This window comes from Phyllostomus discolor, chromosome 2 (genome assembly GCF_004126475.2).
Source record: "Phyllostomus discolor isolate MPI-MPIP mPhyDis1 chromosome 2, mPhyDis1.pri.v3, whole genome shotgun sequence".
NCBI classification, from domain to species: Eukaryota; Metazoa; Chordata; class Mammalia; order Chiroptera; family Phyllostomidae; genus Phyllostomus; species Phyllostomus discolor.
Window position 1 is genome coordinate 215,147,147 of NC_040904.2, and position 20,925 is coordinate 215,168,071.

Below are 20,925 nucleotides of genomic sequence, written 5' to 3' on the forward strand. Positions count from 1 at the left end.
CCAGAAAGGAAATGAGGGCGTACGGGGCCAGGGGTCCACCCCCGTCCACCCCCATCCACCCCCGTCCACCCCCAGGGGCTGCAGACTGGACTGCAGCCTCGCCCCATCACAGGGCCAGCTGGGGACTGACGGGGGCAGGTGGCGCTCTCCAGCAGCTCCCGGCCCGCAGCCCAGCACTGGCCCTGGACACTCACTGACTGCGGCCTCCACCTGGCACGTCCAGGGCCATGTCCCTGGGGTCCCCACGCCCTGCGTGACGAGCCTGGAGGCCCTGTGTGCTCTGAGCTGCCAGGGAGAGTGAGCTTCCAGAGCCCGAGGCTGCTGGCTCCCCGTCCAGGGCTCCCCTGACGCCCCTCTGCCCGGCCAACCCCCAGGTATGCCCCTCAGGCACCCTCCCTGGGTGGTCCCACATCATGGGCCTGGAGGGGCTGGAAGGCCGCCCTGGGGACCTGGGCATGTCAGGCACTGTGCTCCCCCCTGGAACAGTGACACCAGAGGGGGTGACCTGCTGGGGCAGAACAGGGGCTTTTCCCATGGAGGTGGCCAGGCTGGCCCCTCAGCCCACTGCGGGGCTCAAGGGGGGCAGACAGGCCCCCAGGATGGCCGGGGACCATGGGGACAGCGAGGGAGGGACCCGGCTCCTTACGCAGGGGCGTGGCTGCGGCACCTGGAAATCCCCAGCGCTCCCGGCCAGCAGTGAAGTCACCCTGGGGAGACCTGGGTCAGGGGGGCCGGAAGTCACCCAGCCCCCGGCCCACCCCTAGACCCACCCCCGACACCCCGGGCAGGGGCCCTCGCCAGATCAGGGGGCCTCACTGGGCCCCGGACAGGAGCGGCCATCTGACCACCGACACATGTTCACTGGGCACCGACCAGGTGCCGGGTGCCGTGCCGGGAGCTGGGGGCAGCTGCTGACCTAGGAGAGCCTGCACGCTGATGGTCTGCCCCCGACCAAAGCCCGCAGATCCTGCCCGGGGGACCCGGCCACCTCCCGGAAGCCCCCCCATCTGAGGCCGGTGGCAGGGGCAGCCTTCCCTGCCCCCTGCTGTCCACCCCGGGCCCGGGATAAACCTGCCCATCCTGCCCTCCCTCGGCCGCCAGGCCTGGGGCAGCCGCCCCCCTGCCACTGCCCCCGCACCCCCGACCGCCCACCCCACTCTCCTGGGGGGCCACCCACAGCCGCTCCCGGCCGTGCCCACAGTCACCCCCCGCCGGCACGGACACCCCTCCTCCAGCACACTCTTCAGCGCCAGGTCAGAGGTCACCCTCCCTGGTCCTCCCTCACTGCCGCTGGGTTAGGGGTTCCTGCTGAGGGTGGCACGGGGGAAGGCAGGAGGGGCACCCCATCCCTCTTGAGCACACGGCCCACTGTGTTCCAGAGCTGCTGTCCAGGCTGTGGCCTGAGGGGCAGACGCAGAGGGGTGGTCGGCGGTGGGAAGGGGAGCGGGGCAGAGAGCACTAGGTGCATCACCCAGATGGAGGGACCGGGGTCTGGGACAGTGGCGGGTGGCCGCCAAGGCTGCCCCAGGTCCACAGCGTGCAGCACCGAACGTGCTGACCCAACGGGGGTTACCGCCGGCCATCGGGAGCCGCCGGCTCTGACCGGCCGGCGGGAGGCACGGGTTTCCCGGCCCAGGTCAGTCACGGGCAGCAGCGTTTTCGGGAAACCCAGGTTGGCAGGACGCCTGAGAGGCCGCCCGGGCCCAGAATGGTGTCTGGGCTCCACCCCCTGGGCCATGACACAGACAGTAACGGACCCTCGGGCACCCCACTCCACCACTCCCGGGGCGGGGGGCCGCCCTGGTGGCCAGGGAGGGAAGGGTCTAATTGAACCCTGGCTGCTGTGCACGGGTCAGCCCCGCGAAAGGCCTTCCCAGGGTGCCTGAGTCCTCCCAAGGGTCGTCCAAAGCCCTGTGGCGCCTGGTCCCCCAAGCGGGGGTCCAGGGCCCGGGAGTCCGCCCTAGAGGAATCCGCACTCCGTCTGGACCACCGCTTGGAGCAGTGGGGGCCGCAGCAGCAGTATCTGCCACAGAGCGGTGAGCCGAGACACCACCCACCCTGTCCCTCCGGGGGCCTGGGCCGGGCGTCAGGCCGCTCTAGCGCCAAGGATGTCTCTGCCCTGGGTGGCACTCGTAGCAGTGTGGGGAGCAGGGGCAGCCATGGGTGGGGGGGCGGGTGGCATCTGAGAGCGATGGAGGCCCACAGGTGCCATCGGGTGGGAGCCCGGGGAAGCCAACTCAGGCCCTTCCAGGCCACCGCCGATGCCCAGGAGCGGCTCGCTGGGCAGGGCGGCATCCCCCCTAGCTCCGTCCCGGGCGCCGGCAGGCTGAGGCGCTGCAGCCGCAGCGATGGCTACTCGGGGACTGCCAGATTACAGAGCCTTCCACTCAAGGGCTCAGACAGGGACCTCCGTGGCACCAACAGGACCCGAGACTCCTGCTCCAGACTGTCAGTGGGCAGAGGACAGGCCCCTGGTTGTGCTCCGCCACGGAGGCCCCGGGGGAGCTGCCTCTGAGCCTCCGCAGCCTCGTCCCCGGAGTGGGCCAAGCACGCCACACAGCCGCTGGCACGGAGGACCGGTGAGGGCTGGCTGGCTTCCAGGTGAGGCCGTTCCCCGGCGTCCCAGGCCCTGGTGGCTGCACCTGTTTGCATGCCTCCAGGGCCAGAGAGCTCACTACCTCCCTGTCAACAGCTAGACTGGCTGGAGACTCAGGCTCCCCGCTCAGGGGTGAGGACACCAAGGGCGGGGGGCAGGCCCGGGAGGGGCCTGAGCTCAGAGCAGCCCTGCGACGGAGACAGGGAAGATGGGGAAAGGCACCAGGGAGCGCACCTGTGCCCACCCCCACCCGTCGGCCGGCCCGAGGGAGGCCCCGGGCCCGCGCCAGGGAAGGAGGACAAACGGCGGTTTTGTCCTTGGCCAGCGGGCGGCCCGCGCCACACAATGACCCTTTCATCAGGCTGAGGGAGCCCGGGGCCGGGGTTTCATCTGACAAGGGAGGGCGCCCAGCCTCCTGTCCCCTCGCCGAGGGAATGGGGGTGGGGGGGGGGCCGTGCAAATGGAGGCCTTGGGGGAGCCAGCTGAAGCCCCTCTGACCGCCTCGTGGGGAGACAGGTTCTGAGGGCACAGGGGCCACAGGCGGCACCGGGGGGCCTGCTGCGGGTACCCCCATCCTGAGCTGACAGGGGTCTGGGTCCCACATTCAAGACCTGCATCTCGCCCCATCCCCTGCCACCACCCTCCTCCCAGAGCGCTGCTCCGGACCCCCAGCTGGGGCTCTGGGCTCCCCGCCGGCTGGCTCCGAGGGGCTCTGGGGACCGGGGCTGGGAGCAGGGGCAGGGTGTGGGACTGGCTAGGCCTGTGTCCCCTGGTCTCGGGGGACGGTCTTGATCTGTTCAACACAGAAACAGACAAGGTGCAGTCGAGGCCTCAGAACTGGTCCCTCTGCACGGTGGCCTCCCCCCCAGGGCACCCGCCAGCTCCCCGTCCCACCCCCGAGGCCCAGAGACCACCGTGGGGAACACTTCCTCCGAGAGCCGCCGCCCTGGGCTCTGGGGCTCCTCAGCAGAGGGCCTCGTGCTGGACCCTGGCGTTCAGCCGGCTCACCTCAGCAGGGCGCCGCGACCCCTGGGTGGAGGAGCGGGTTTGACGGTGAGTGTGGTTCCTTCTAGCGTTGTCTCTCACGTTCCTGTCTAGTCGGGGCAACTCCTACCCATCCTCCAAAACCTCTGCCCAGGTGTCACCTCCTCCGGGAAGCCCTCCAAGACACCTTGAGAGTTCATCACCCTTTCCTGAACAAACACGTCCACGGGGCCTCCCTGCTCCTAAGGGCGGAGAAGCACCCCGTCTCCTGAGCCCCAACCGCACACCAGGGACCCAGCTGAGCCCATCTCCACATGCCCTCTCTGGGAGACGGCAGTTCCCAGGATGCCCTCTGCGCGCAGGACACAACCAGGCAGTCAGAGGGAGGGCGGGGATGGGATCTGGGCCACCATCGGGCCCCGGCCTCGCGAGGACTCGAGGGAAACCCAGACAGAAAGTGGGCCATTCTCCCACAGCGCCGCCGGCTGTGGCCCAGAGGCAGCCCCGCCCACCTGCCCGCCCGCCCCCCCCCCCCACTCAGAAGTGTCCCGGGGACTCCCTTCGGGGACGCACGGGCCCCTCTTTCCCCCGAGTCCAGAGAGCCTCGCTCCCACGTCAGGGACTCCGTGAGGTTCTCTTTGATTTGTCCATCGTGAGCTGGGGTCCACGGTGGCTCTCCCCACGCTGCACACACATCCCCCCTCTCTCCGGAGCGTGGCCTTTCAGGCCCGAGGGCACTCGGGCTGGACCCGAGTCTGCAGAGGAAGATGCCCCGCCCCTAGGCGCGGACGGGGACACCGAGGCCCAGCGAGGCCCAGAGCGGGCAGGCTGAGGCCTCACCACAGAGCCCTCCCAAACCGGCACAGGCGCAGCCTTCCGAGCTGGAGCTGCTCCCTGGTCACGGGTGACCTGTGCACGCCGGAGCCACGGCCCCACGCTGACGCCCAGGGGCTGCGGTGCCACGGGAGCGGGCCTGATTCAGCTGCCCCCCCACCCCCACCGGGGGCAAGCCCACGGGGCCCCTGAGCTGCGGTGGACAGCACCAATAAAGCCACAGCAGCGGAGCCGGGAAGAGGCCCAGCCCTGGCTGGGCAGTGGTGAGTGCCCCCCAACCCCCCCCGGCCAGGTGGTCGGTGAGTAACCACCCTGTCACTCATGACTCACTCAGCTCCCCAGAGCGGGCGGTCACCATGAGAGGCTCGTACCGGAAGACCTGGGGGATCATTGCCACCAACCCCCACATCTGGGAGAGAGAGGCCAAGACCGGAAGGGACCTGCCCAGCACAGGAGGCCGGCTCGGTCATGGCCTGAGGCCTCCCCAGGGCCCCCGTGCCAGCTGACCTGGCACCACAGGGCACCCTCTTGGCCCCAAGCCCCCACACCTGCCCTCCCTCAGGCCCTCCCTGACCCCTGCCAGCCCTGGGCGCTTCTGCTTTGACAACAGAGACGCAGGGGAGGGTGTGACCGGCCAGGGCTGGCCGGGCTCCGCATGGGGGGGGGGGGGGGGGGGCACAGGGCAGGGGCTCAGGCCCTTCCAGGCCAGCACACCCGTCGAACCCGATCAGCGGTGGGGCCCAGGCATGCGTCTGGGATTTGCTGCGCACAACTAGGGCCACAGCCCGGGACAGGGAGCTGGGAGCGCAGCCCAGATGCAGGGGCAGGGCCCACTGTCTGCCAGTGTCTGTGATCCCAGCTGAGGGATGCCTTCTGGAAAGTTCTCTGGAGCAGAAAGAAGCCCCTGCCCAGGGCGCTCCCTGCCCCGGGCATCCTCAGATCCCACAGGGCCAGCCTTCCGACTCACTCCTGCAGGGCCGGGGTGGGCTGGCCACTGACCCCCGCTGACCCCCGCTGACCCCAACGCTTCTGACCCCGAAGCACTTCTGCAGGGACCTGCTCAGCCCGCCAGGGAGGGTCTTCTCGCCACGCCCACTTTCGTTCGCATCGCCCTGGCCCTGCCCCCCCACCCACGGCTCCCCATGTGTGCAGCCTGTGCCCCCCCAGACAGGGCAGGGAGGCCCACAGACCCGGGAGCCCCCCCCCCCCCGCTCCTGGGAGCGCTGAGCTCGACTCTGTGCAGGAAAGGCTGGCATCAGCACTTTCTTCCCCGGGGACTCCAGGTCCAGCCGGGCGGGCTGCAGGGCGGGGTGCCGGAGGCAGGGCAGGGGGCAGCCTGACTTGTGCCCCCCCATCCCCGCCCCGGCTCCAGACCCCACCACTGGCCCAGGGACACGGGGGAAAGCTGTTGCCTCAGGAGAACTCTACCAGCAAAGCTGGCAGAGCATGCCCGCGGGGAGGCCTGCGTGGGAATGCCCAGCGGTCACTGCTGGCCGGACTGTAGGGCCAGACCCGAGGGGAACTTGGGCCCGAGGAGGGGTGCTGCTCACCACCTGCCCCAGAGCCCCCCCCCCCCCACTGCTGCCTTGCACCTCCCCCTCTCACCAGCTCCTGAGCCCCCTGCCCACCTCCTCCTCGCAGAGTCTCACTGCAGTTGGCACCGGGAGCCCAGGGCTCCCCCCCCCCCCCCGCCCCACAAACACCTCCCCAGTAACGCAGACCTCAGCCAGCTGGCTCCAGAGGAAGTTCTAAGGCAGAGTCGCTGCGGGTTCTCCAGCAGGACTTAAGGCCGAGATGCCGGGGATTCTGGGGAGGGGAGCGGGCTCTGGACCTCCGCCTCCGACCTCTGAGAGCCCCTGCCCTCTGAGAACAGGAGGCTGAGGATCCAAGGCCCCCGGGGCTGACCCATCTCCCGGGAGAAACTCCAGAAGCAGGACTCTCCTTCCTAGCCCCAATCCCCAATGATCAGGCAGTCCCCACCCGCCCTGCGCCCTACCCCGGGCAGCCATCACCGCTCCCCCCCCCCCCCCAGCGATGCCTCCGCAGCCGGGACTGCCCGCCGGGCCTGGAGCGCTCTCTGCGCCCGGACCTTGTAATTATGCCCCACAGCCCGGGAAACCGCGGGGCCTCGAAGCATCTGGCTGTGGTTGCGAACTTTTGTTTCAAGATGCGCGACTATTTATAGAAGGAAAACTGGTAGGATAGTAATTTCCTAGGAGCTGGAGGAGAAATTGGCTGCGTCCCTATTAAAAGGGGGTGGGGGCGCGGCGATTTATTAGGACTGCGGCCGCGTGGAGGGAGGGGGTGGCGCAGGGAGCGGGAAGGCAGCGGCTGCCCCCTCTGGCCGCGTTAGGCGACCCCGGACGTGGCCCGCGTGTAAAGGAGGGGGAGGAGGGGGAGGGGGAGAGGGAGGGGGAGAGTGAAAGGAGGAAAGAAAGGGAGGGAGAGCTGGCTCTGAGGTTTAATCAGTAGCATCCAGCTTAAATTCCCCCAAACGGCGGTTCCATAAATCAAACTTCTTTTTAAATCGGAGGCCAGAGCATATGCGTCCCATTAGGAATCCAGCGAAGCCACCGCTGCGCCAACGCGCCCCCTCGGTTCGCTGGGCCAGGCCGGGCCTTGCCTGGAGCTGCCCGGAGCCCAGCGGGCGCTGGCCCGCCCGATGCACACGCGCGCCCACGCTCCGGGCGCTGCCCTGGCCGGAACACCACGGCGCACCTCCGCCGGCCGCACGCGCAGCGCACTGTGCGCCCCCTCGCCCCCAGGTGAGGAGTCGGCGCCCCGGCCGGGGTCAGGCCTCCGGCGCCGCAGGAAGCCGGGGGAAGCCGCAGCGACCTCCTGGGACAGCCGGGGAGCTACCTGTTGGGGTGCAGCGTGCACGTGTGTGCCAGTGTTTATGCGGGGCAGAGGGTGCGTGCGTGCGGCTCACTCAGATGTGGCTCGCGTGGATTTATATTGGGAGGGGGATCCCGCTGGTCCAGGACTCAGTGGGGACGCGCAAGGAATTTCCGCGCCGCCCCCGCACCCTCTGGCCTTGGCGCTGGGTATCCGCAGCCTGGTCTTGGGGGTCAGTCAGGCCTCTCGGAAGCCACCTTTTCTCTCACCCCAAAGGCAGAATTCACTGCCAAAACGTCCCCGCGTCCTCCATCTCCGCGCCTTGGGTCGGCCAGGCGACCCAAAGTACCCCTGCTTTTGCGCGCCGCGCACCGGGCGCCCCGCCCAGAGACCTCCCTGTCTCGTTCTCTGCCCTCCCTGCTCCACTGCCGATGGGTGGAGAAGGAGCCCCCCTCTCCCCGGCCGGCCCGCCCGCCCGACCCGCGCGCGGCCCGCGGCACTCACAGGTAGCTGCCGCTGGACAAGATGAGAAAGATCTGCGGGCAATAGAGGGAGAGCAGCGCGCCGCGCGGCGACAGCAGGAGCATGGTGGGCCGGCGCTCCTGGCGGCGCTGGGCAGGCCCCGTGGGCAGGGCGCCTGAGCCAGCGGTGGCCGGGGTCTCCACGGCCCTCCCCGAAGTAAGGCGGCGGCGGCGGCGGGCGCTAGGAGCCCTGGCGCACGGGTCCCGGCGCAGTGGCCGCCGGTGCCCCGCCGCCAGGGCCGAGCATCGCGCTGCGGCTGGAGTGCGGGGCGGGGGTGGGGCCGGCAAGGGACGGAGGGTGCTCCTCGGACGCCGTCCGGACCTCCGTCGGTTGATCGGTCGGAACCGGCTCTGTCACTCTCTCTGGCTCACGTCTCCAAGTCTCCAGAGGCACGCAGCTGCCATTGGCCGGGCCGCCCCTACATCCGCCTCCTCCGCGGGCGGGTTTTTTTAAAGGGGAGGCTGACCCGAGCTCGCGGCGGGAGCCGCCCCCAGGGCTTGCCCAAACTGCCTTGGCTGGGTCCCCTTCCCGCAACTTCAGCGAACCACACGGCTCTGGCCTGCGCCGGAGGGTGCACCTGGGGGGAGCGCCGCAGGGTAACCGCGGGGGGCGTGCGCTCCTCTCCGGGGCCGTGCTGGGCCATGTGTGCTCCGGTGTGCACGCATGTGCAGGCGTGTGCCTGTGCGTGCCCGCGGGGGCCTGGGAGCGTCGGCGAGGGTGCAGGTGTGTGCACACAGATGCGCTGTGCGAGCCGCGTCTCTGCCCGCGCGCGCCCTTGGGTTTGGTGGCGCTGGCTGTGGGTCGCCAGCACTCACCCACTACGGCCCAACGGGCCCAGCCTGGCCGGGCTCACCTGTGCACATGCGCACTGGCGTCCCCGCGGGTCGCCTCGGAGTCTCTTCCGAGAGGCTGACCGCGGAAACGCACCCCCGACAGGTGCACAGACAGAGGCCCCATCTCTGGCTTCCCCCTCCCTTCTTCCGGCCGTGATACTGTGGGGCACACTTTTCTCAGCCATCCTTCTCCCAGGGACGTTTTGTAAGGCCGGGAAACACAGGCTTTGAGCCGAGCGGGGCCGGCCGTCAGTGCTCCTCCGGCGGCCGTGCGGCCCTCCCACGGGGCAGAGGCACAGCGCAGCTAAGACGACGAGGAGAGAGAGGTGTCTGCAGTGCGGGCGCAGGTCCCGGGGCAAGCGGGTTTCTGGGCTTCCGGACCCGGTGTGGAGAAGTCCTGGCCTTCAGGAACGAGGGCTGCCTCGGCCCCTTCGCTCTCCCCCGCCCCCCCAGGCTGCCAGCCCGCTCTGCTCTCCCCGCTCCGAGGGCAGGAGGCCGGCCGGGACCCGCCGGTCTGGGAACTCCATGGCCCCTGTTCCCGGACGCAGAGCGTGCCCAGAATCCAGACGATCCTCGGGCCTGGCTCGGCCTCTCCGGGGCTGGAGCGCCGAGGCTGCTGCGTCCCCAGATGAGGGACTGTGGCTCTCCAAACCCATTTGTTTTAAAGTTGTGTAAAATCTGAGACACATCTGGTTTGGGGACCCCGACCCCCAGGGAATTGTGAGGGCTGGGTTCTCTGTTCCTGCTGGCCTGGGAGCTCCTCCCCCAGGGGCCACAGATCTGCACTGGCCGAGGGGCGTGTGTGGGGCGGGGGGCGGGGGAGGACGCTGCTCATGCAGAGGTGTGGGCTGCTGGGCTGTGATCACGGAATGTCTCCCCGACACACGGTATCTCTGACATCCTGTTGGGACTTTGGTGGCCCTGAAATCCCAGTTCCCCCTCCTTGTCTGAGGCCCCAGAATACACCGCGTGCAGCCGTGCCCTGGGCTTCTGCGGTGGCCGTGGTGCCGGGGTCGCTCACAATCAGAAAGGTCGGACCGTTGTGAACAGGTGTTTATTGCCACCCCCCAATCTCATGGCAAAGGCCCCGGGGCCTAACCTTTACAGCACCCAGTACAGGAGGCACCACCGTGACCCCACTTTCCCAACAGGGGAAGGTGGGCTGGGAGGGCCAGAGTTCACTCAGAGCCACCCAGACCTGGTCCTCGGTGCACTGGGCTGCCAGTCCAGTTAACCTTTCAGGTGGCATCTGGGCGCAGCCACCCTCTTCTCCCCGCCTTGTGCGGCCCAGATGGCTCGCACAGAAAGCAGGCCGCCTACCTCTCCCAAGATGGAGGATGGGTGGGGCTGAGGTGGTGGCCGAGGCTGACCCCCCCCCTTAGTAGATCCCATGGTGTCTCTCTGGGTTTCCTGGGTGTTTGCGGGGGCCTCATTCCTCCTCTCCCCAAGAATAAGAGTGTGCTTTAGGGGCACGACGCAGGGGTGGGGGGTGCGGAGTGCCTACTCCAGGGTCCCTTGACGGCAGCAGAGGGCAGAGCCTGGGCCGCCAGCCGGCCCTCAGAGGCACCCCCAGAAGACAGGTCCTCACGCCTGGGTGCCCAGGGCAGGGCGCTGTCCCTACGCGAACACTGGACACTCCAGGACAGCCGGAGCTGCAGCCCCTCTTACAGGGAGAACAGGGGGCTAACTGGGGGGGGGGGGGCAGTGCTGGGAGTCCAGGCTGGGCCCTGACTGTGCTCCCTTTGCTGTCTGGGAGCCGGGAGTTGGGGCTGCTTCCCCGAGTCCCCCTGCAAGCTGCTTTCCGAGGGCTCCTGCTGAGGGGGGCGGCCTGGGGACAGTGGCCTGTGGCAGAGGCCAGAGCCGGCTCCAGTCTCCGCTCTGCCACTGACTCCTGTGGACAAGTGGCTTGGCCCTGCCTTGCTGGGTACCCTAGTCCTTAAAAGGGGAAGAGAAAGGGCACTTAACTCCAGGGTCGCCAGGAGGGACAAGGCCTGGGCGCTGAGAGCCAGACTGCAGAGAGAGTCTGGTGAGGGGGTGCCCACTGCTTTGGGGGGCCCAGGAAGGGGAGCTGCAGGGGCTGCTGGAGGGCCCAGAAAGCAGTGCCTCCCCCGCTCCCCGCGGCCCCCCTCCCCCCCCCCCCAGCAGCCTTGGATGCGCGCGCTCTCACCTCCCATAAACAAACAGCCAGGGACACAGCCTACACACGGCCCACAAAAGACAGCCACCAGCAGCTGCAGGCGCGCCAGCCAGGTCTGCAGAGCTGAGGCTGGGGCAGCGGGCTTCCAGTCCTGCCCCCGCCGTCACCGGCCTCAGTTTCTCCACCAGTGAAATGGCGGAGGGGGCCATGGACGAAATCATCCTCAGGTGGAGCGTGGATCTCCGGGCGGAGGAAGCAGCGTGTCCGCCCGCGGCGCTGGCCCGGCCCTCCCTCGCGGCTGTTCTCCGGCTTTGCCCGCGGCCAGGATCCACCTACCTCCCGTCGCCGGCGGCGCACAGTAGGCGCTCAGGGAGCGGCGGGGTGCGGGGCTGTGGGTGTCCTCGGCGAGGTGCCCCTCACCCCCTTACGGTCACGCCGCCCCCCACCCCCACTCCGAGCGAGGCCGAGACAGATTCTGTCTAAAGGAGATCGCAGCTCAACAGGTAAGGACTCGGCTGGGTTCAGGAATGTGGAAATACGACTCGGAGCAGCTAGCGCGGTGAGCGCGGCGAGAGGGGGCCGGGCCGAGAGTCCCGGGAGGGCGGGGGCTCGGGGCCCGGACCGAGCCCGAGGCGGCCCGGCCGGCCGCGCAGCCCATCCCGAGCCAGCCGGACAAGTTGTCAAGGTAATTTCAACACGTCCGGGTGATGGATAGGGACGAAGGGCCGTGGCGGGTGCACCGGCCTGCGCGCCGGCGGCGGCGGAGGAGCGCGCCCCCCGCCCGCAGGGGCCTCCCCGACCGCCGCCCCCCCGCCCCGGCGCGCCCTCCAGGCGGCGAGCGAACGGCCGGGCTCAGCGCCCGGCGCAGCCCGGGGAGGGAAGGCGCGTCCCACCCCCGGGGCCTGGAGCCCAAACAGGTGAAAGTACGCGCCGGGCACGCTCACCGCTACCCGCCAGTCTGCCCGCGCCCGCCTGCGCGCCCTGCTCTCCCTCCTCCAGCCCTGAGCTGGGCGCCCCTCGGGGGGACCTGCCGCTCGAGGGGCTCGACCGCGTCTTCGCCCGGCTTGAGCGAGGGTCGGACACACGGGCCAGCCCCAGATCCTCGAGAGCCGCCCACCGCCCCATCCAGTCTCCACGTTCCCGCGGGGACACCCTGAAGGGGGGTGTCGCCGGCGGCCCGACCCCGACGGCGGCCCCTGCCCACGGTGTTACTCACCCGAGCTTCACGTAGAGGACGCCAAAGCAGAGAAACACGTAAAAAATCCACTTGCGAAAGTTTCTGTGCATGATCCAGGGAGGGGGGCTGCGCCATAGACAGCGGCGGCCGGTGGGGACGCGCGGGCGGGGCGGGGAGCGGGCAGGGGCGGGAGGCCTCGGCGGACCGCTTCAGCCGGCGCTGCGGCTGGGGCGACTGGCGACGCGCGGGCACTCGGCGCGCGCTGCCACCATGGTGAGCTCGGGTCGCCGCCGCCGCCGCCGCCGCCGCCGCTCGCGCCTGGGGGAGTGACCTAGGCTGGGGGCCGCAACCTCGGAGCACGGCCGAGCGATCGCCGGGCCCCGCGAGCGCGGACGGGGACCGGGCCCGAGCGCGGCGGCTGGGCAGGCGCTGCCTGTACTGGGCGCAGCCGCCCGGGGCCGTGCGCGCTTCGCCGAGCGCCGCGGCGGCCAATGTGTCCGCACTTGTCGGCCTCCCCAGGTGACTCGCGGTCCCGGCCAGCGAGCTGCAAGGGAGCGAGCGCGCCCCAGGTAGGAGGATCCGCCTCCCGCCCGCCCTCCGCGCTCGCAGCGCGCGCTCTCTCTCTCTCCCTCGCTCCGCGGCTCTCCCCTCCCTTTTCTCCTCCCTCCCCCGTGACACACAGACACATCCACCCCCCGGACCCCCCTCCGCAGGCCGGCGCCCTTCCGATTGTCCTACTAGAACTGGGCTGGGGGAGGGGGATTGGGTTCGCGGGGGGGGGGGGGGGCGGGGGGGGGGTGCAGCTTGGAAGAGACACCTGCGGAGGGGGTGGCTGCTCCTGCTCCTCTGCGCCCGCCGGGGCGGGCGTGGGGGGGCGGGGAATGGACAATGCGGATCGTGGTGGCCACTCGGCCTCCAGTTTCTAGCGGGGGAGGGAGAGACCACCCAGCCGTATCGCCGTTCTGGCGCGCTTCCCCTCCCCCCAGCAGTGATCCACGCCGGGTCCTCCTGGGCCACACCCTTAGCCCAGGCTGCAGCGCCTTCCCCGAAGACCTGGATCAGAGAGCCCTCCCTCCGGCACCCAGGGTCGCCTCCACCTGCCAGCTCAGCGTGGGGACTGGGGAGGGACGGGCAGGCAGGCCCCGCCAGATGCAGGGGGCGGCTCAGCTGACCTGCTGAAGCCCCGCGCCTAAGCGCCCCGGTAGACACGGATTGGAGGATGCTGAGGGCTCTTTCCGGATTCTGGGCGAAGTGTCTGGACCTCGAGGGTTCCCTGCCTCCCTCCCACCCCCGCCCCCACCCCGGGCCCCGGCCCCTGCCTTGGTGGGGTCGGTCCCCTGTGCAGGGTCGGGCTCAGAGTTCACGTTCAGCGCCCGGAGCGCGAGGTCGCTGGACCGAGGCGCCTCACACACCTGGAGCGCTCTGGCTCGGCTCCGTCTGCAGTGAGTGGCCGCCAAGGGCCCCACAGACCCTGCTTCCCTGGAGCCCTGTCGGGTCCGAGGGGGCCGGACGAGCCGGCGCCTATGCACGGTCCTGGCTAGGCCCTCTCCGGCTGCCCGGGGTTCTTGGCCCTTTGGGGCTGCACCTCTCAGGGGAGTGGGTGGAACTGGGGAGACCCTAGTCCTGGAAGACCAGCAGGGGCCCTGGAAGTATGAGGGTCAGGCAGGGATGTTGCTGCCAGTCACCCTTGGGCCCACCGAGCCAAACTCAGGGGACCTGGAGCTCAGAGCCTACCTCCCCACCCCGCCCCCACTGCCCCGCTGGACCCCCTGCCTCTGATCCCCTCTTAATCTTTTCAACCCCCTGAACCTTTGCCATAACCCGGGCGCGGGCCTTTCCTTGGCCCCTCGCTCAGAGCTGGGGGCGCGGTGGCTGTGGCGCTGTGCGGCGTGGGGCGGATGGGCGGTGTTCCCAGATGCAGGGGACACTGGAGATCATCACAGGCAGGGAGATTGGGGCGCAGAGAGAAGTGAAATGACAACAGCAGCCTCATCTCCGAGTGTCCCCTGCGCCCCAGCGCCCGGGGTTCCGCGACGTAAAGCTGAACTCTGGCAGCCGGCGGGTCAGGGCTGAGCCCTCGCAGCCAGGGCTGGAGCCCGCCGTGGGGGTGGGGAGCCTCCGCCGGAGCCCGGGCCGCGGGCCGATGCTGCCACCTGGCGGCGCGCCGCGAGGGCTCAGGTGCAAGGCTGCGGGCGCGCCGAGGGTGGGGGTGGCGAGCCACCGGGCCACGCCGGCTCTGGGGGCTGCGGGGAGGGCGGTGTCCCCACCCCGGCACCCCGTCCGCCGGCCACCCCGCACCCCACCGCCATCGTCTTCAGCCTCGCCGCCCATTCCTGGGGCGAATCTTCAGGAGCGGTGCGTGTGAGGCGGGGCTTAAATAACTGTGACCGCAGTGGCGACCTGCCTCCACCTCCGGCTGGGACGCAGGGACCCGCATCACCCACCCGTCCCCTGCGGCCAGGCTGTGAGAGGGTTGGGGCCAGAGGACGAGAGGCCTGCAGTCTGCGGGCGGGATCGCCTGGGTTCGTTCCCTGACTCGCCTGCCGCTCGGGGCCACTCTCCCGGGACGCGGTTGCACAGCGTCCTGCTGCCCCCTGCCGGCCGCGGGAGGGAACCGCAAGTCAGAGAAAGGTCTGGGGTGTCCCGCGCCAGGTTCAAGGACAGCTCCTGCGAACTCTGGCCCCCCTCACCAGGTTCATTTTCCCAGAGGCGTCTGACACATGCGCACGCACACGCATGCACACCCCCTGTGTGTGCACGAGTGCACACGTGCGTGTGTGCATGTGTGAATGCACGTGCATACTCGCACTCACACATGCATGAGCACGCACACCTGCAGGGAGCAGAAGCCGCTGCCTGGGGCCGGAAGGGTGGCCCTGCCGGGTTCTCCGCAGCCTGGGTTCCCCACCTGCCCTTCCTCCAGAATGGGACCGCAGCCCCCGTCTCCCTGAACAGGGCACAGCTGGGCCCTGGCTCCAAGGGTCCGGCATGTGCTGGAGGTGGGGGAGAGGTCGGGTGGGAGGGAGTGGGGCACCCTTCTGCCGTGGGCGGGGCTCTGGTTCCCACTCAAGGTGGAGGCCAGCCCATGCCCGAAGGGTAGAAGTGTCCAGGGTCAGGGCACCCGAGGGGCCACCTTTGGGCTCAGTGCGGCTGGCTCAGCAGGGCCCAGCCAATTCCTGCCTGTGGGACCTCAGAGCTTTCTGTGTCTGCAGCGGGGGGCTCCCCAGCTCCCCGCGGGGGTGACAGTGGCACCCACACTGCCTGGGGACGCGGCCCCATCGCACTCACTCGTCCTCTCCTCGCCAGCGTCCTTGTCTCTCCTCCCGTCACTCGCACCCATCGGGCTAGTTCCTGCCCCAGGGCCTTTGCACATACCGTCCCTTCGAGAGCAGGGCTGTGCCCCTGGTTCCGTGTGGCCCCAGCTCAAATGTCCCACATCAGAAGGGCCCTCACACCGCCCCCCCCGGCCAACACCCGTGCACCGGTGTTCTCTACTGTGATGGTTCGCTGTGCCCCCTGTGACCCCAGGGCAATGTGTCCTTGCTTGTTTCCTGCCTGTCACCAGTCTCTAAGCTCCGTGGGGACCCTCATGTCCCCTTCGGTTCCTGCTCTGGCCCCAGGGTAAGATCGAATCTGGCACTTAGTAAGTGCTCAGTAAGCAGTTGTTGAATGGAGGAATGGCCTTCCCGGAGACAGCTAGCATCCGTGACCTGCAGCGCGGCAGACCACTGAGACCAGGGACCTGACTGCGGCTCCTTTGGACCTTGAGTTTGACCCCTGCTGCCCTCCCAGTGTCAGTACACCCGATTCCCGCTGCCCTTCTCCTGCATCGTTCTTGCTGCTTGTCACTGGTGTCATTGACGGTCACTTCCTGTGCCCCCCAAATCCCACTCAGGCTATACTGGCCGTGTATGGAGCTCTACCCCCCCACCCCGAGATAAGGAGCACATGGTTGTCCAGCGGGCCTCACACAGCTTTGTGAGGGGAGGCTGCGAGGCCCCTGGCTCCGGCAGGGACCAGGAGGCAGAGTGGGGAGCTGGGCCGAAGCCACGCAGCCGGCCCATCGGGCCCAGCCTGGGCTTCTCCCAGCAGCGCAAGCGGGCTCCAGGGAGGCGGGGCCTGCGCCAGGTCGGTGGGGTCCCTGAGTGTGGGGAGAGGCCAGGGGACAAGGGCTGGCCCAGGGCGAGCCCCCCCCCCGGGGGGTGAGGCACCTGAGGGGGGGCCTGACAAGGAAGGGCGTTGGGAATCGAACTCTAAATGGCCCCCGGAGGTGCCCTGCGCTGATCTCAGGGGCTGGGACTGTGGTGATGGAATGTCCATGATTATGCCGTGTTACGTGACAACAGGTGGGATCCGGTGGCTGAGCAGCTGACTTTGAATTCCCCCAGAGAGGGTTCACGGGTGGGCCTGGCCCGATCCCACGGGCCTTTGACAGGAGAGTTTCCCCGGCTGGCGGCAGTGGGGAGGGCCCAGAGGTGTGAAGCGCAGGGCGGCCTGGAAGGTGGAGGGCACCTGTGGTGAGGGGCCCCTATGGTGAGGGGCCCAGGCGGCGCCCTGCAGCTGAGAGCCAGCGAGGAAAGGGGGACCCCGGTTCCACAACCTCGAGGACCGACTTCCGCCCCAACTGGCCTGGGCTCTCCAGGGGCTCCAGGTGGGCGCCGGCCCTGTCTCCACCTGGGGCCCACCTCTGAGGGTCCAGCTCCAGGACGCGCTGGACGTCCGATGCACAGGGCGGGGGTGTGGCGAGCGGAGGTGGCTCTGAGCTGTGAGGGGCAATGCCCCCCGTGGCGATACGAAACAAACGCAGCAGGATTTGAACACGCAGACTTCGGGGCTCTGCGCGGTCGTGGGGCAGAAAGGGGAGACCAGGGAGGGGCCGAGTCTCCGGCGGCCTGGGGAGCACGGACCTGGGGAGCCATGGACGACGAGGGGGAGACGGGGCTACCACAGGGGACCTGGGTGGGGTGTCCCAAGCCTGCCTGACCCGCTGACTCCGAGGGTCTTCCCAAAGTGGCCAGGGGAGAGACCCGAGAGCGTGCTCGGTAAACGCCCCGCCGGCTCCGGGGCCAGCACGTGGGGACACGCCTCTTTTGGACGGGTGCTCTGGTGGCCGGACGTTCCGAGTCCACCTCCCAGAGCGTCTTCACACTCGAGGTTTCCCCCGCCCCCGGGGCTTCCCGGCCTGTCCCTGGAGGACGCGCCGCCCCCGGGGAGGGGCGGCCTGGCATGAGGGGCGGGGCATCCTCCCAGGAGACGCAGCCGGAGCCACGCCCACCTGGGAGCAAAGGCTGTGGGAGACCAGGGAGTTCCCGGGGAACCGAGACAGAGCCTCCTGGGGAGCCCTCCAGGCCGCCGACTGCAGCCTCAGCCTCCCCCGGAGAGGGGCAGACAGACCCTGGCCCTGCGGGGGGAGGGGGGAGCCCCGCGGGGCAGCTCCCAGAGCCTGACAGGGTTCCCTAGGGTGTCGTGGGGGCGGGGCGGGGGGGGGGGCCCCCCGAGGACCAGGAGTGAGCTAGAGCCAGCGTTGGTGCTCCAGGGATAAAATGCACAGGCTTCCCTCTGGCCTCTGACCTCTGACCTGCACAAGGTCACAAATCCAGGAGGGGAAGTATGTGACGGAGGCTCAGGGCCACCTTGTGAGTGAACTTGCTGTTTGGCCCAAAGGTGCCAGGGGCTGGGCCGGCCCCTGGGGAGGGAAGGATGGCCCGTGGTCGCCGGGTGACGGGGCTGCCATCTTGCGGTGCTCAGACGCAGGTGGGTGCCATCGCCCCCATTGTCGCTGCTGGGACGGCAGAGGAGTGGAGGGGAGCCCAGCACCCGCTGTGGGTGGAAGTGTCTCGGGAGACAGAAGCCCACCCCGGCTGTGTCGTGCCGATCCACCGAGATGCCGGCCACGGCGGCGGGCGCGGCCGACCCTGGCCACGGCAGACCTCCTCTGAGTGGCGGGGGTGGGGGGCTCGTGCCCACAGAGGGAGGCGGCCCCTGGAGCCAGAGAACAACGACTCAGTCTCGGCGTGGGGAGGCTGGGGAGCAGCCCCCGCCCAGGCTGCCATGAGCTTCTCCCACCGCCCGCGGACGCACCCCCTGGAGTGAAAGGAGAGCCTCGCTCAGAGCACGAGGCTCACTGTGCCTCTTCCCCGCCACCCGCTTCCTCGCCCACCTGGCAGGTGATCTTCCTCCAGGGAGTCGGGGTCCTGCCCCGCCCTGAAGGGCAGGAGCGTGAGCATTGGTGGGGCCGCCAGCCTGCGTGCGGCCCACAGTGCTGTCCTGCCTCTGCCTCCCAACCCCCCGCTCTTCCCCGCCTGGAGGTCCTCTCCCTCTCCTCTCCTCTGCCACGCACACCTCGACTCCGACTGCGGACCCCCCGAGCCTTCAGGCTGGCCCAGCCACCAAGGACGCTGAAAGTCAGACCCAGGCCTTGGAACTCGCCCTTCTAGGCAGGGGCGGATGCCACGCCTGGGGCCACCCGGCTGGGCTGCAGCCTCGCCAGGGCTGGTGGCACCAGGGGAACTCGGGGCCGGGGCCGGGCAGTCCCCGTGCTGGGCCCTGGGACGTGTGTGGCCTCCACCCACGAGATGCGGGTAACACGTGACAACCCCAAGCGTCCCCAGATGTGGCCTGATGTCCCCCGGGGGCAGAACTGGCAGCATGAGCAGCACAGGTCTGGGCTGGGAGGCCAGGACCTCGGGCCACGCGGCAGGCGGGCTCGGCCCCCGCTCTCACTAGCCTGTCCCCAGGCCCCAGGCTGTGGCCTGGTCTGCCAGCTCCGTTGGGGTCTCGGGCACAGCAGTCTCCTTTTCTACCTGTGGCGCAGCATCCCCGTCGCTCTGCCTGCACCCCACTGACACCGCTGCCGCCCACGACCCACCGCCACCGGCCGGGTCTGTGGCCACGCCCTGCCGCACGGGGACTGAGAACCCTGGGCGCAGGCTGGGCCGGTGGCCGCGAACAGCTTCCAGCTCGCAGGACAGGTGGGCACATGGACCCTGACCGGGGAGCGGGGACGGTGGCTCCTGGAGGAGGACTGGCAGCTCCTTGCATCCCTTTAGACCCCAGTCCCCATCCCCCCTGCACCCCCACTGCCTGACACCCTCCCACACCTTCGTCACCCTGGTACGGGCCCCTCTAGAGCTTCAGTTCCACGGCTGCTGGTCTGGAGGGGTGGCCCTGGCCCCTTAGCTCAGTCGGGAGCCCACGCTCCCGGGGTCACCGCCCAGGTGTGCCACTCGGGGGGCACACAGGCTCCCGTGTGGACCGTGCCTCTGACTCTCACACAGGCTGCTGTTTTCTCTTCCTGAAGTGTTCTTCTCCATGCGCTGGTTCTGATTAGGGTTGGCCGTATTTACAGTAAAACTCAGAATAGTGGGTGTTAAATAAGATTCCCGTGTGTATTTCTCTTTCCCCTGAGGGGTGTCTAACTATAGATAAACCAGGGCCGATAGAAAGGCCACGAATGCCATCCGTGACCACCCAGCTCACTGCTCTGCTTTCCAGGACGTGTGTCTCTTCACCTCAGAGTTCAAGGTGGCTGCCCGTGGTGTGTCATCACGCCCGCTTCCCAGGCTGCTGGGTGGAAGAAGGACCAAATAAAAGCATGCCTCTCCCCGCTCCTGGACACCCCCACTTAATCCTCATTGGCCAGAACTGGGTCGCATGGCCTCATCTAGCTGCAAGGGATGCTGGAAAACGGACTCTGTTGACCGAGCAGTACCATACCCAGCTAAAATTGGAGAGCTCTGTCTCAAAGGCAGGTGAGGAGGTGGATATCGGGGCATTCCATCACCCGCTTCTCCCCACCCCATGGTCTGCTCAGGTGTCCCCGCCCTAGATCCCCCCAGCCCGTGGGCAACTGATTGCTTAGACCTCTTCCCTGGGGTCTCGGCTGGACCCCGGGCTGCAGGGATGAAGGCAGACACTCCCCACTCCCAGCGGCCAGCCAGCCCCGTGCGTAGAGCGTGCTGAGTAAGACCCCTCCGGGCAGAGCTGACGCAGGGCCCGGGCGGCGCAGGGGAGAGGGCGGTTATGTAAGCCAGTGCTTTCACTTTCTCCTCGCGGCTCCGCCCTGCGTTTAGCTTCATGCGTTTCTCACGCCCCGTAAGCCAAGTGTGTGCTTTAGCAAACACGGCTGAGTCATGCGCTCTCCCGCCTCCCCGGGAGTGGCTGGCCGGGAGCAGGAGGGGGGGAAGCTCATTTCTGAGCCAGGTACACGGTCTTAAGAACTTGGATTAACTGTCTGAAATGTAATTGCATCTGTGGCTCTAATCCTATTGGCCCCAGACCAGTCTCCTAAAAGTAGTGGGGTGTTTGTTCTTTGTCTGGGACACCAAGGCCCGTGAGCCCAGGGCTGACAGTGACGATGGCAAGGCCTGGGAAGCTGCATTCTGACCCCACACCCACGCGACTCATGAACAACAAAGACTGACTCCGGGTCAAGGTGCCCGCTGCGAGCCCCCTGCTATAAGGGTGGGAAGCCGGCGGCTCAGAGCGGAAGGCCTGCCAGGGTCACCCCGTGGCCGGGCAAGGATCGGCAGCCAAGCATGCCGGCCCCAGCTTCCAGGGGCATCCCTCCGGGTTCCTGCCCTGAACCCCCTTCCATAGCTATAGCAACCATCCCCGCACCTGATGCATGGCCTTCAGTGCCCACTCTGGCCATGGAGACTTCCTCACCTGCAGCCACGCCCCAGTGCAGGGCCCTGGGGAGCTGGGCTGAGTGACGGGGACTCCTCAGGACCCCCCCCACGCGGCTCCTCATCTGGGCCTGAGGCACACTGGCCGCCAGGGGGCAGCCGCCACATGTCAGGGCAGGCTCCAGTCCTGGCCCAGAAAATGCCTCTGTGGGACCCCCACTCGGGGCCTCAGTTTGCTCAGCTGTGAAATGGGAGGTTGTTGGCCACGCTGAGGCCTTGGCCAGCCCTGGTGAGGGGGCCCCTCCTCTGGGCAGCACCCCCTGGTGGGCAGGGAAGGAGTAGGGGACCGAGTGAATGGAGGAGGTGCTGGGCTCACCTTG

At 68.8% G+C, this 20,925-nt stretch overlaps 1 protein-coding gene across 2 annotated transcripts in view; it reads right to left on the reverse strand.

Moving 5' to 3' along the window:
- WNT7B (Wnt family member 7B) overlaps positions 1–12,524 on the reverse strand; it is a 43,782-nt gene extending 31,258 nt beyond the window's left edge. Inside the window, exon 1 of one of the 2 annotated variants that reach the window (XM_028532622.2) lies at positions 11,958–12,524. In XM_028532622.2, the coding sequence (XP_028388423.1) occupies positions 11,958–12,028 (71 nt within the window). In that variant the 5' untranslated portion in view covers positions 12,029–12,524. Of the gene's footprint in view, positions 1–7,753; positions 8,176–11,957 lie in introns of those variants that run through there. The other variant, XM_028532620.2, reaches the window with a different exon arrangement.
- Positions 12,525–20,925: the final 8,401 nt, after the last annotated feature.